The sequence below is a fragment of the Uloborus diversus genome, chromosome 5, assembly GCF_026930045.1.
Source record: "Uloborus diversus isolate 005 chromosome 5, Udiv.v.3.1, whole genome shotgun sequence".
Classification (NCBI taxonomy): Eukaryota; Metazoa; Arthropoda; class Arachnida; order Araneae; family Uloboridae; genus Uloborus; species Uloborus diversus.
Genome location: NC_072735.1, coordinates 123,722,477 through 123,735,504, shown reverse-complemented (window position 1 = coordinate 123,735,504; position 13,028 = coordinate 123,722,477). Strand labels below are relative to the sequence as shown.

Genomic DNA, 13,028 nt, shown 5'->3' with positions numbered 1-13,028 from the left:
AAAAATTCCCCCCCCAGTAACTATGGGTCAATTTGTCAAAAAAAATTTTTTTTGTTCCTCTTTATTTGGTTCAAGTCGAGTATTATTCGAACTTACGCATGACTGTTTAAGTTGCAAAAAAACCCCCCCAAAGTTTGAACGTTTTTTCATTAAAAAAAAACTCGTAGCAATCCCCCCCCCACACCTATGGAGGGGGTTGCTACGCGGTGCGCAGTTTTACAACGTGGTGCCCCCCCCCCCAGGGGTGAATTGTCGATTGATTAAATTAAAAATAAATGATCACTTTCGTGGAGGGAATTTTACAGAGTACACATTTAATTGCAAAACAAAATATCTCCTCCCCAGCAATTATAAGTCTACTAGCTGCATTGCCAGGCGTTGCACGGTCTACCTCAAAAATGTACGTATATTCGGCGTTCCAAGCATTTTATACAATTATATAAATTTTCTCGCTTTCATTACATTTCTTATTGCTGCTCCACTCTTATTAGTCAAAGCGCAATGTTATATAGCCTATAGCCTTCTCAATAAATGGACTATTCAACAAAAAATGAATTTTTCAGTTCGAACCCGTCGTCCCTGTAGACCAAGAGCTGAGCCCCCAAAACACGGTTTATCTGTTTTATGACGGGTGGCCGGTTAAAATAATAAAAAAATGTGATTAAAAATTTTGGCTCTAATCCCCCCCCCCCCTCCGCCCACTATTTTCGGGTCACACGCTGCATGGGTGGATGAAAGGTCAAAATAAAAGAAAAATATTAACATAAGTGAAATGGCTAAAAATTATATAATAACATTAAATTAATTTAAAAAAACCACATAGCAAATCTCCCCTCCAGCTATGTTGGGGCGAATGTGGGAGCCCCCCCCCCCCAGAAATGAATATCGATTGTTAAAATTTAAAAAAAAAAAAAAAATCACTTTCGTGGGGTTGGGGATGGGGAACTTTACAGGGTATTTGTTTCATTATTTTGATTTCCAAAAAATCTCCCCCCCCCCAGTAAGTATGGGTAAATTTGTCAAAAAAAAAGTTTTTTGTTTCTCTTTATTTGGTCCGAGTCCAGTACTATTTGAACTTTCCCATGACCTCTTAAATTGTAAAAAACAATTTCAATTATTTATTCGGTAAAAAAAAAACACGGAGAAAATCCCCCGCCCCCCAGCTATGTTAGGGCGAACTTGTTGCCCCCCCAGGAGTGAATTATCGATTGATTAAATAAAAAAAAAAGATTACTTTCGTAGAGAGGAGGGATTTTCTCAGAGTTTACATTTGATTGTAGCAGGAAAAAATATCCCCCCCCCCCAAAAAAAATGTTTTTAATTTAAATTAGAAATTTTGAAATATTTTTCAAAATGAAAGGAAGCAATTCAGCGTCCGTACATCTGCTTCTACCACTGTGTGCTCAGCATGAAAAGAATGAAGGGGAAAGTATACGCCTGTGATGATTTCTTCTTGCTGTTTCGAGGGCAGTTTCGTCAGTGATCAACTGTAGCCAACACAGTGAAGTCGTTATAGCTGTTGGTTTTTCTTTTCGGAGCACGCTGTACCGCATCCTTAAACTGAAAACGTAAAAAAATCCTTTTTTCAAAAATATATTTTGATGTTTTTATATTATGAGCGTTTTAAAGGGTAATTTTAAGTGTAGCCAGCCACCAGATAAAAGATAATGTTTTGACAGAAACTTTATTTGAAGGAATAAAAGTTTCAAAGATTCGAAAACACTGAAAACTGAAATTCCGTGATTTAGATTTTTCCGAGTTCTTAACAGAAGCAGATTTATATCATCGAGATTGCAAGAACATTTTTATCAAACTATATAGACACTATCACAACCAATATGCTGAAGGTAAATAAATCTATATGAATTTCCAAATTATTATTTTAAAAATTCATTTAACGCATCGGATTAACGCATTAACATTTACAAGTAAAAACGTCGTTATTGCAATTTTAACATAAAATCACTTTTGTTTGTGAAATAAACTCATAATTACTGGGGTAGGGGGAGATTTTTTTTTTTTTTTTTTTGCAATTAAAACAATTAAATGTATACTCTGGAGATAATATACTAACTTATCTTTTATCTGGTGGCTGGCTACACTTAAAATTACCCTTTAAAACACTCATAATATAAAAACATCAAAATATATTTTTGAAAAAAGGATTTTTTTACGTTTTCAGTTTAAGGATTCGGTACAGCGTGCTCCGAAAAGAAAAACCAACAGCTATAACGACTTCACTGTGTTGGCTACAGTTGATCACTGACGAAACTGCCCTCGAAACAGGAAGAAGAAATCATCACAGGCGTATACTTTCCCCTTCATTCTTTTCATGCTGAGCACACAATGGTAGAAGCAGATGTACGGACGCTGTATTGCTTCCTTTCATTTTGAAAAATATTTCAAAATTTCTAATTTAAATTAAAAACATTTTTTTTGGGGGGGGGGATTTTTTTTCCTGCTACAATCAAATGTAAACTCTGAGAAAATCCCTCCTCTCTACGAAAGTAATCTTTTTTTTTTATTTAATCAATCGATAATTCACTCCTGGGGGGCAACAAGTTCGCCCTAACATAGCTGGGGGGGGGGATTTTCTACGTGTTTTTTTTACCGAATAAATAATTGCAATTGTTTTTTACAATTTAAGAGGTCATGGGAAAATTCGAATAGTACTGGACTCGAACCAAATAAAGAGAAACAAAAAACTTTTTTTTTTTGACAAATTTACCCATAGTTACTGGGGGGGGGAGATTTTTTGAAAATCAAAATAATGAAACAAATACCCTGTAAAGTTCCCCATCCCCAACCCCACGAAAGTGATTTTTTTTTTTTTTTAATTTTAACAATCGATATTCACTTCTGGGGGGGGGGGGGCTCCCACATTCGCCCCAACATAGCTGAGAGGGGAGATTTGTTACGTGGTTTTTTTAATTAATTTAATGTTATTATATAATTTTTAGCCATTTCACTTATGTTAATATTTTTCTTTTATTTTGACCTTTCATCCACCCATGCAGCGTGTGACCCGAAAATAGTGGGCGGAGGGAGGGGGGGATTAGAGCCAAAATTTTTAATCAAATTTTTTTATTATTTTAACCGGCCACCCGCCATAAAACAGATAAACCGTGTTTTGGGGGCACAGCTCTTGGTCTACAGGGACGACGGGTTCGAACTGAAAAATTCATTTTATGTTGAATAGTCCATTTATTGAGAAGGCTATAGGCTATATAACATTGCGCTTTGACTAATAAGAGTGGAGCAGCAATAAGAAATGTAATGAAAGCGAGAAAATTTATATAATTGTATAAAATGCTTGGAACGCCGAAAACACGTACATTTTTGAGGTAGACCGTGCAACGCCTGACAATGCAGCTAGTAGACTTATAATTGCTGGGGAGGAGATATTTTGTTTTGCAATTAAATGTATACTCTGTAAAATTCCCTCCACGAAAGTGATCATTTATTTTTAATTTAATCAATCGACAATTCACCCCTGGGGGGGGGGGCACCACGTTGTAAAACTGCGCACCGCGTAGCAACCCCCTCCATAGGTGTGGGGGGGGGATTGCTACGAGTTTTTTTTAATGAAAAAACGTTCAAACTTTGGGGGTTTTTTTTTGCAACTTAAACAGTCATGCGTAAGTTCGAATAATACTCGACTTGAACCAAATAAAGAGGAACAAAAAAAATTTTTTTTTGACAAATTGACCCATAGTTACTGGGGGGGGAATTTTTTTTGGCAATCAAAATAATGAAACTAATACCCTGTAAAATTCCCCCCCACGAAAGTGATCATTTTTTTTTTAAGTTTAATAATCGATACTTTACCCCTGGGGGGCACCACGTTCGCCCCAACATAGCTGGGGGGGAAATTAGCTACGGGTTTTTTCTTATTAATTTAATGCTATTATATAGTTTTTAGCCATTTAACTCATCACTTTGATATTTTTCATTTTTTTGACCTTTCATCCACCCACGCAGCCGTGTGACCCAAAATTAGTGGGAGGGATTCGAGCCATAGTTTTAAATTGCATTTTTTTATTATTTTAACCGGCCACAAGCCATAAAAGAGATAAATCGTGTTTTGGGGGGTCAGCTCTTGGTCTATTATAAGTGCATTAAAAACATGGGGATTTCAATCTTTAAAACATGGATTTACAATTTATGATTTTTTTTTCCTTTAGCGATTTTTATATTAGTTTTAGTAATTTTTACTGAAATTTTCCAAAACTATTTGTACGTGATTTTTAAATAAAAAAATACTTGGAATTATTTTTTTCAGACAGAACATAATTTAAAAATTTCTACTAAGCTAAATGCATTTTAGTCTTCGAATTTGAAACCAATACTTAAGTACACAATTAATGCGAAATCTTCCACTAAGACTTTATTTGTCTGTGAACTTTTAATTTTACTTTTAAAATGTCTGGTTTAAAAATGGGTGAACATTTTTTAATATACATGCATTTAGTTTTAAATTTTTATGTAGTTTTCGATCTGAAAATTATGTATTTATTTATTCTTAATTTTAAGCTTCAACAAGCAAAGTAAAAAAAAACTACTACCCTATCGAGTATCTTATTTGTCATCAAACTAGTAATCATTACTAAGTTCAGCTCATGCAAATCAGTTTACCTTCCATTTCAATACTTCATCTTTTATATATATATATATATATATATATATATATTCCTTAAATTTTCCGGTGACCTTATCTATCATGGGATAAAACCAAAGTTAAAAATTAATATTTAAATGCCTTCTGCCTTGTGTTTTTCAATATCGTTAATACACTTAATACTCATATAGTCAATACACTTACACGCAAAACAAACTGTACTCACAAGCTACTGAACATAACTTTCAACGTCTACAGTTCTACTTCCACAAATCTAGTAACTAATTCTAACTTGAAAAATCTGCAACTGCAACCATTGCAATTTCACAAGGGGGTTTTAGATATTTGATGTATCAAAAAATATTTCCTCTCTTTAAAAAATGCAAATTGAAACGCCTAGAATAATTCACACGCAGGAATATGTAACAGTAAAATAAAAATTTCTTACACAATTCACTTTCTGCAATAAGTTCTAAAAGAAAAATAAAAGTTAAAATAAAGGAAAAGAATTATAAAATTCTAGAAATTTATGATAAAAAATTATGTTACCTAAGATATACGAGCTATGTCTAAAAATTATGTTTTTTAGGAGCAAAAAACATTACTCAAAACATCCTCTTTTATTTTTTGAAATGAGTTATTCTTGCAAAACTAATTACGATGCATCTAACTTTATTTTTATATCATATCTCATGTTTGATGGAAAATAAATATCACGACTTTTTTCTTTCAAAACTTTTTTTTTAATTTATAAATTGATCATAAATATTCCAACTTTTGTCATTTTAAAATGGTTAATTCGTTCACATGATTTTTTAAAAGTAATCATTAATTCGCAGGAAGATGATTGAAATCATATGTAACAGCTATTGTAACATTTTCAATTTATTATTGAACTAGTGGTACCCGCACGGCTTTGTCCTTAATAGAAAAATTAAACGGTCTTTTGGTTCGCCTGTACATTTACAAATAATGTATGGTGACTTTTCTCGCCAATTGGCTTGTACCCATGTTACGGTCCCACGTTATGATAATTTCGAATCTTGCCAATTGGCTTTGTGCCCATGTTACGGTTCCACGTTATGATAATTTCATAATTTACTCGTTCATCTTATGATAATTTTGTTCTTAAAATTGGAATAGAAAAATAACCACATCGAATTTTCGAAAAATCGCTTCGAGGTGCACACCCCCATGCTACAAACTAATTCTGTGCCAAATTTCATGAAAATCTGTCGAACGGTCTAGGCGCTATGCGCGTCACAGAGATCCTGACAGACAGACAGAGATCCGGACAGATAGAGATCCTGACAAAGAGACTTGCAGCTTTATTATTAGTAAGGAGTAAGGCAGTCAAATTCAGTTGAAGTGAACTCTTTCACATGAAAGTTTATTCTAAAAAATTAGACTATACATATAACAGTTTTAACTATCAAAGAAGTTTTACAAATTCATCATCATTATCACTATCATCACCATCATTATTGGAATTGTAAAATGGTCTTCAAACAAAAACTTCGATAGAGTTTGGCAATAGATTTTGCTCAGAAGTAGAAAAAATAGGCAGATTGAAAAGACAACTATTAAAAAGTTTTAAAAATTTATTCATATCAATACGAATTTCATCTGCTATATGTTCCTTCAGATATTTAAATAGGTCACTTCTCAAATGTTTTCTAAATTATCGAAAAATAATCGTACGAAAACGGGCTAAAAACTCGAAATGATTTTGAAAATTCATTTGCATTTTCAGATGAAAACAAATTTGCTTTTAGCATTGTAGGCAACGCTTAACAATTGTGTCAACGAAAATTTATCTAAGGTAATGGAAGAAATAAAATTATTGCCATTAATTCTTCCTTTTAGTATACAACGTGGAGGCAATAAATTATTCTATAACTAAGAGCATCGTGTCCTTTAGAGGGATCAGAAGAAGCAAGTAGTTATCTAGCTTTGATAAAATAATATATTGACAAATAGAAAGATGTTGTTTTTGGATATAATATTCATTGAACATTTCTAGTTTCACCCTAGGAAAATTTTGAAATGACATGCCTGAGGAAGAGATGAAGTTTAAAAATTATTTCTGATAAACAGGAGAGCATTTTCTACCTCACACAAAAAGTTTTCGGTGGATTCCGCGGGAAAGAGCTTCTGCCCACTGTGGTCGAAATTCAAAGAACACAACAACAAATCTAGGACATATTTAAGGGGTACAGCAGATAAAACGCTTGAAGACATTCTAAGTAATGTTAATTTTTCCTGGTTATATTAGGTTCATACTTTCCTTTCATCAACTGAGGTGCCCATTCCACCCCACCCCCAAGAGCAATGACACAACTACCCCCCCCCCCATGATGAACCCCTAAGAACAAGATTCTCCCCTAGAAGGAAAATATAAACCTGACCCCCCCCCCACACAAAATAACTTGAACGTTGCAATCTGCGGCCTGACCCCCCCCCCCTCTCCCCCCTGTCGTCAACTTACTGTTAAAGTTCTTGTAAAATGGAGGAACGTATCGAATTTAAGAGAAATAAAAACATCGACCGTAATTTGTGAACTCTTGCCTTCCTCACTCTTATACCCGATTTCTTGTTGTACTGGTTTTTGTTAACCTTGGAGTAGTTTATCTGCATGTCGTTTGGCTTCGTCAATCGAAAAAGGTTTTCAATGAAATTTTTAGATGCCTCTTCCTTGTCTTCGGAATGTAGTATTGTTACCGAATATGAGAGCATAACACCTAAATTAACTAATCTTTAAGTTATTTTTACGGAAGGCATTTATTACAAACCGTGATACATTCGTATCTAACTATTATTAGTTTTTAAATAGAGATCCATAAAATGTAATTGGTTTCAAAATTAAAAATAAAGAGTTCTTAACATTAATAGTTAAAAATAAATGTTGCTAACTTTAACGATATTAGGATTTTAGTTAATTTTAATTATTAAATGCATAGTTTAATGCAGAAAGAAATAAAAAGGTAAATACATAAATAAAAATTTAAGAGCCTAATATGTGATACGTTTTATTCAAAATTCAAATCAATACCTTTGAATGTTTATCTCGTATGAGGCAGTGTGAAGCAAAGGGATGTAAGTGGCAAAATTAAAAATTTTAAGATAAGCAGCGCAAATAGTAGGGGAACCTCTCCTCTGTCTTGGGGAAAGAGATAGTACTAGTAGTCGTGGTAGTTGCTACTGTACAGCACGATTTAGAAAAAAACATTGAATGAAAGCCTACCTAAGATGTTATCTTTAAACTCGGTTTACTCAAAACTTGAAAATGTCCATTTTTATCCCTTTGCTTGTTACTGCCTCATATAAAGTCTGAATATAGCGACCATCTTTATAGCTGATTTGAGAACTTAAGGCATAAGTCGACATAACTTCCCACAAGAAAAAAAATTGTTCTCTCAATTCTTCAGATACATTGAAAAACGTTTTGAGGGCATTTGAAGCCTACATTTTATTCCGACAGAATACTTTGCAGTGGGTGCAGTAAACTGCCGTGTGCCGGTAAACGGCAGTATCTGCAGAAATGAGTTTTCGAGATATTTGAAGAAATATGTGTCGGATTCAATACTAACCATTGGGACATCTTGGAATTAGATGTCTTTTTCGCGTCTTTTTTTCTGCGGAAACCAAATAAGCGAGCTTGTACAATAAAGATAACGTACAATAGATGACAAAAATGCAAAAAAATGAAAAATGAAAAATTTGCAGTTACTGCCCTTTACCTGCACACGGCAGTAAACATATATTCATTTTCTTAAACTAGAATAAAATGAGCAAAAATCCTCAACTTACCAGGTGTGGGTAAAATGCTACCTGATTTTTCCTTCAAGTCAACTCTTTGTTGGCGATAAATGCCAATCCCTAGCGCTATAAGTGGCACTACTAAGAACAATATCTTCTTTTTCCCTCCTGTAGGTTTGTCATGATAACTGACTTCCGTTTTTGGTTTGGGGCACATTTTTTTAAAGGGAAGAAGCACCGAAACTATTATTTTCCTTTTTATTTATCATCGAAAATGTATTCCATTTCCAGTCAAAGGGTAAAATCTTGTTATGGACTAATAAATTTTATTGCTCCTCTTTGAAGATTTGTATTGGAAATGAACTCTGGCAGGCACGAAGACAATAGCAGAACTTAAGAGCACCTTTCTCGGCTGATAAATTATACATTGTTTTCTTGCCTTGCTGAAGTGTATGTATATCTGAAGTGCTTGTTGAGGCGATAATGCTGGATGAGGTTCATTGTAAAACTTATTGATCAGATTTACCAAGTATCATTGAATAAATATATGAACTTCTCATACTTGTGTATGCCTTGAAGCTGCACGTCCGATAAATAGGTTGTTTACAGTCGTCCGCAATCAGTCTTTTCGTGCATGTTATCACCTGTTAATGCTTTTATCGAAAGGGAATGCAGTATTCGTGAATGGAAGATTCTTGATGAACATTTTGGAATTGTGTATTGAGCTCGTTTCTATAATTTGCAAGTCTGAATGCACCATTTTTCAAATGCCATCAAAAGAAGATTTCAATTTGTTGTTTTAAAAATGACTCAAGAGCCTAGAGGGCATAAGAAAGATGCAAAAAATACGTTTCGTGATGGCCATAAAATACTACTTTGTGATTGATTATTCGATATTCTGACATGAAAATACAAAAAATGACTTTATTTTCTGTTTGCTTAGAAGTTTAAAAAAAGATAAATGATTTGAATTTTGATTTCTTGAATTTAATTTATTTGTCTTTCGCAACCACGAATTGCGATAAGACCCTACTCTTTTAGGTTTTTTGTAATGGCTTTTGTCGCACTTATAATATGAACTCAAGACGTCAAATGAACTCTAGGACTGGATGCTCGATGTTGGTCGTTGTGTGCTGGATTCTGTTTTCGCGTAAAAAGGATTATGCAAAGCCGGGAAGGTCGTTTATAAATAATTCGATTGCGAAGCACATGGGCGCCTGCATTATATGCATATAAAAAAAATCAAAGGACGCGGACGTCATTCAACTGTCAAGTGAAAACAATAAGTAATTTCTGATTGTTCAAAAAAGAAAAAAAGAAAGTAAATATCGAACGCATTCTCGCTAAACATGCGACAGCGACACTATAATTAGAGTTGCAAATGCGATGGAAATTTTGATATCCGGGAGAATTTTGGAAAAACTTTGGATATTTAGGAGGGAAAAACTGTTGCATTTCTTCGTTTTTGAAACATGATTTCTGCGTTTATTATCAAATGAAAAATTAAAAACTGCGTTTCAAGTAAAATATGTTCAAGAAATCTGTTTGCAAAGATGTTGGAAAAAAGTATATTTTCATTTACTTTGCATTAAGTCTAATTTTTTATAAACATTTACGTAATTATGAGCTCTTGATTAGTATCATTTTGAATGAATGTTAAGCTTTATATATTTGTAAAGCTTGTTACAAAAATAAAATTCGTTTTAAGGGTTTTTTTTTTTTTTTTTTAACTTATAGTGAATGGAAAGCTACATCTTGAGTTCTATGACTCAATTCTTTCTTTTAACATAACGTATTTTTATAAAAGTTTTTCCTGCTTAAAATATGAACCTAAATATTAGCCATGATTCAAAAAAATATTATTTTTTGGATTTTCTGTTTAATATGCACCGAAAGTATTTTTTTAACTCATAAAATATGTATCACTTGATTATTAGTTCTGTAAATGTTTTCACTTTTACAAAACTTCTGAGCATTCTTATTTTAATTTATAATTCAATTAGTCATCCCCACTCCAAAAGAAAAGTATTAAAAATGCAACCCGCTGTTAAAAATGCTAAGTTTGTAATCATTATTATAGGAAAGTTTTGAATCAATATCAGAAAATGGCATTTTAAGAAGTCTAGAGTATAATGAATAACTCAATGTGTCAATTTGTCATACGTTAATAGCACTTTGTAAAGGTTGTTTCAAAGTTTTGTGTAGTTTAATGCATGATATTTGAACAAATTGTTGAATGCGTGATATTTAAACAAAATTGTGCTTGAAAAATTATGTTTGTTTTTAATTTAATATTATTTTAGTTCTCCTTTTTCTTTGAATAGAAAACGTTACTATTAACGTGAATAAAAACTAAAACACTTTTTAGTGCATTCAATTAGACAATGAAGATTACGTGTTTCTCCAAATACACTTTTTAAAAAATTTAATGGAGCTGCTTGTCAAACAGAGAAAAGAGTAAAGTGTGTGTGTGAGTGTGTGTGTGTGTACGTAAGCATGAATTTTTACCATAAAATGTAGTTATCAGTTTCTTAAAGGGCTGCGCTAAAACATGTATGCAATTTCGATACGAAAAAAAATTCAAAAAAAAAGAAGAAAAAGGAAAGAAAAGAAAAGAAAGAAAAATAAATAATTAGTTAATTAAAATAAATAATAAATAAATAAGTAAAGAAGAAAAAGAAGTTATGTAAGATGTCCTTTTAGTTCAATCTATCTACATTTTGGATTAAAAAAATGACGTGATCTCATTCAAAAACTGTGTTTACTTGCAATCAGATAAAACTCTGAACCAGCGAAAACATAATTTATATCATAAAAAGTGTTTCTTTTCTTTTCTTTTTCTTTTTTTTTAGGAAAGTAATTAAGTTTAAGTCATTTTATCCGAGAAGACGAAAATTACGTTGTCAAATTTTGAAGAAGAATTAGCATTTTCACAATTAACATTAACTGAAAAAACCGAAAAAGAGTATCTGCTTTAAAAAAAAAAAAAAAGGAAATACGTGGAATTTGATTTAAAATCTAACAACAGTTTGAGAGCAAGGAAAAAGCTTTACGAAGTAATGTTTAAAAAATGAGAATATTTTTTAACTTATTAATGACACGCGCTAAAATTATTTAGAAACCTAATTAAAATCGTTGGGATTAAACCATAAAGAAAGAAAGAAAAAAACGATATCTCCATAGTAAAGTCTTTATTTTTGCTCCCAAGAGGACTTTAGAGTAACTTATTACGAAAATATGATTTAAAAAATGATACAATCATTTTTGTTTTTACTTTTATTAAGATTATAAGAAGTCAATTTTTTCTACATGCTCTGATTTAGATCGATGAAAAAATTTTACAAAAGAAGAAAAATACTTATAATTTTTATTTTTATTTACTGACCTATTTCATAAATTTAGATGAACCACAGCAATTATTTCATCGCGGTTCAGTCATGACGGCAATCAAGAATGTCATCGGCTACACTTGGAAAATACTTTATTATCTCACACAAATAACACGTTTCATTACTAATGCATTGTTGATTATATTTTTACATGCATAATACTTTATGTACGCACATATTGCAATTTTTGTAACTATCGGCACTAACACATATCCAAGCTGATGTATGTGTTATGCGCGATTCCACCGTCACATGTGGATAGGACAAAAAATTTTACTTACTTTTTTACACATATAAAAGTTATTTAATGATGAAAGTTGAGAATTTTCTAATTAAAAAAAAAAAACTTTTTCTTGTGTCATTTGCTTGATATCCATATATTTTCCCAATGTCTTGTAATTTTTTTTCTAATAAAATTTACATCGATTTTTTTTTTTTTTTTTTTGCATATTATACGGCTTGAAATAAAATTTTGAAAACAAATACCCCTCGGTATTCTTCCAGGTTTAAGAACTCATGCATTCAGTTACCGACACTGTCTTGTTATCTTGTATAAACCTAAATTAATGATGAATTCAGAGTTATCAAACTACATTATTAGACATTTATACTTCCCTTTTAAGAACAGTTTCCTGTCTGCACAAAAGTCCTCTTTATCAAATCTTTTGATCACGTAAACAAATGATGAAAATAGATAGGATATTAAAAGCTCGGGTTAGATTAAGTATTCGAACGGTTACATGATGCATTTTGTGGAAAGTAATTTGATAGTCTAAGTTAAACGCTCTTGATGCACAAAATTTATACATAACATTAAAATTACTAGTCTAATATTATTTTCGTGTTTCTGTTTCACGTCCATTTGGAAGTAAAAGAATGAAAATCGATCAGCAGTTAATTGAAGAATTCGAAAAGAATGGAGCTGTATGTGTTCGAAACGTGTTCGGTAATCAGTGGATTGACATGGTCTCCGCTGGCATTGAAAAGAACATGTCATCCCCCAGTGTGTTCGGAGAGAAACTGAAAGGTGACAAAAGCGATGGTTGTTATTTTGACGACTATTGTAATTGGACAAGGATACCGGAATTTCAGAAATTCATATTTGAGTCTCCTGCAGCAGCTGTTGCTGGTACTCTAATGAAATCTGAAGTAAGTTAGTGGGTTTTTTTATTTCTGTTTTATGACCCATTTTTGCTCATTCTGCTTCTTTTCTTTTCAAATCTACTTCCATGTTTGTAGCTTTATTTGTGTTTAAAAAAAAT

General features: G+C 32.3%; 2 protein-coding genes across 2 annotated transcripts in view; one reads left to right on the top strand and one right to left on the bottom strand.

Moving 5' to 3' along the window:
- The window catches only part of LOC129222361 (sodium/potassium/calcium exchanger 4-like), a 34,627-nt gene extending 25,905 nt beyond the window's left edge, over nt 1-8,722 (bottom strand). The window contains exon 1 of the mRNA XM_054856858.1: nt 8,429-8,722. Within this exon, the coding sequence (XP_054712833.1) occupies nt 8,429-8,594 (166 nt within the window). The 5' untranslated portion in view covers nt 8,595-8,722. The remainder of the gene's footprint in view (nt 1-8,428) is intronic.
- A 4,007-nt stretch (nt 8,723-12,729) lies between these two features.
- Nucleotides 12,730-13,028, top strand: part of LOC129223119 (uncharacterized) — a 45,539-nt gene continuing 45,240 nt past the window's right edge. Inside the window, exon 1 of the mRNA XM_054857684.1 lies at nt 12,730-12,915. Within this exon, the coding sequence (XP_054713659.1) occupies nt 12,730-12,915 (186 nt within the window). The remainder of the gene's footprint in view (nt 12,916-13,028) is intronic.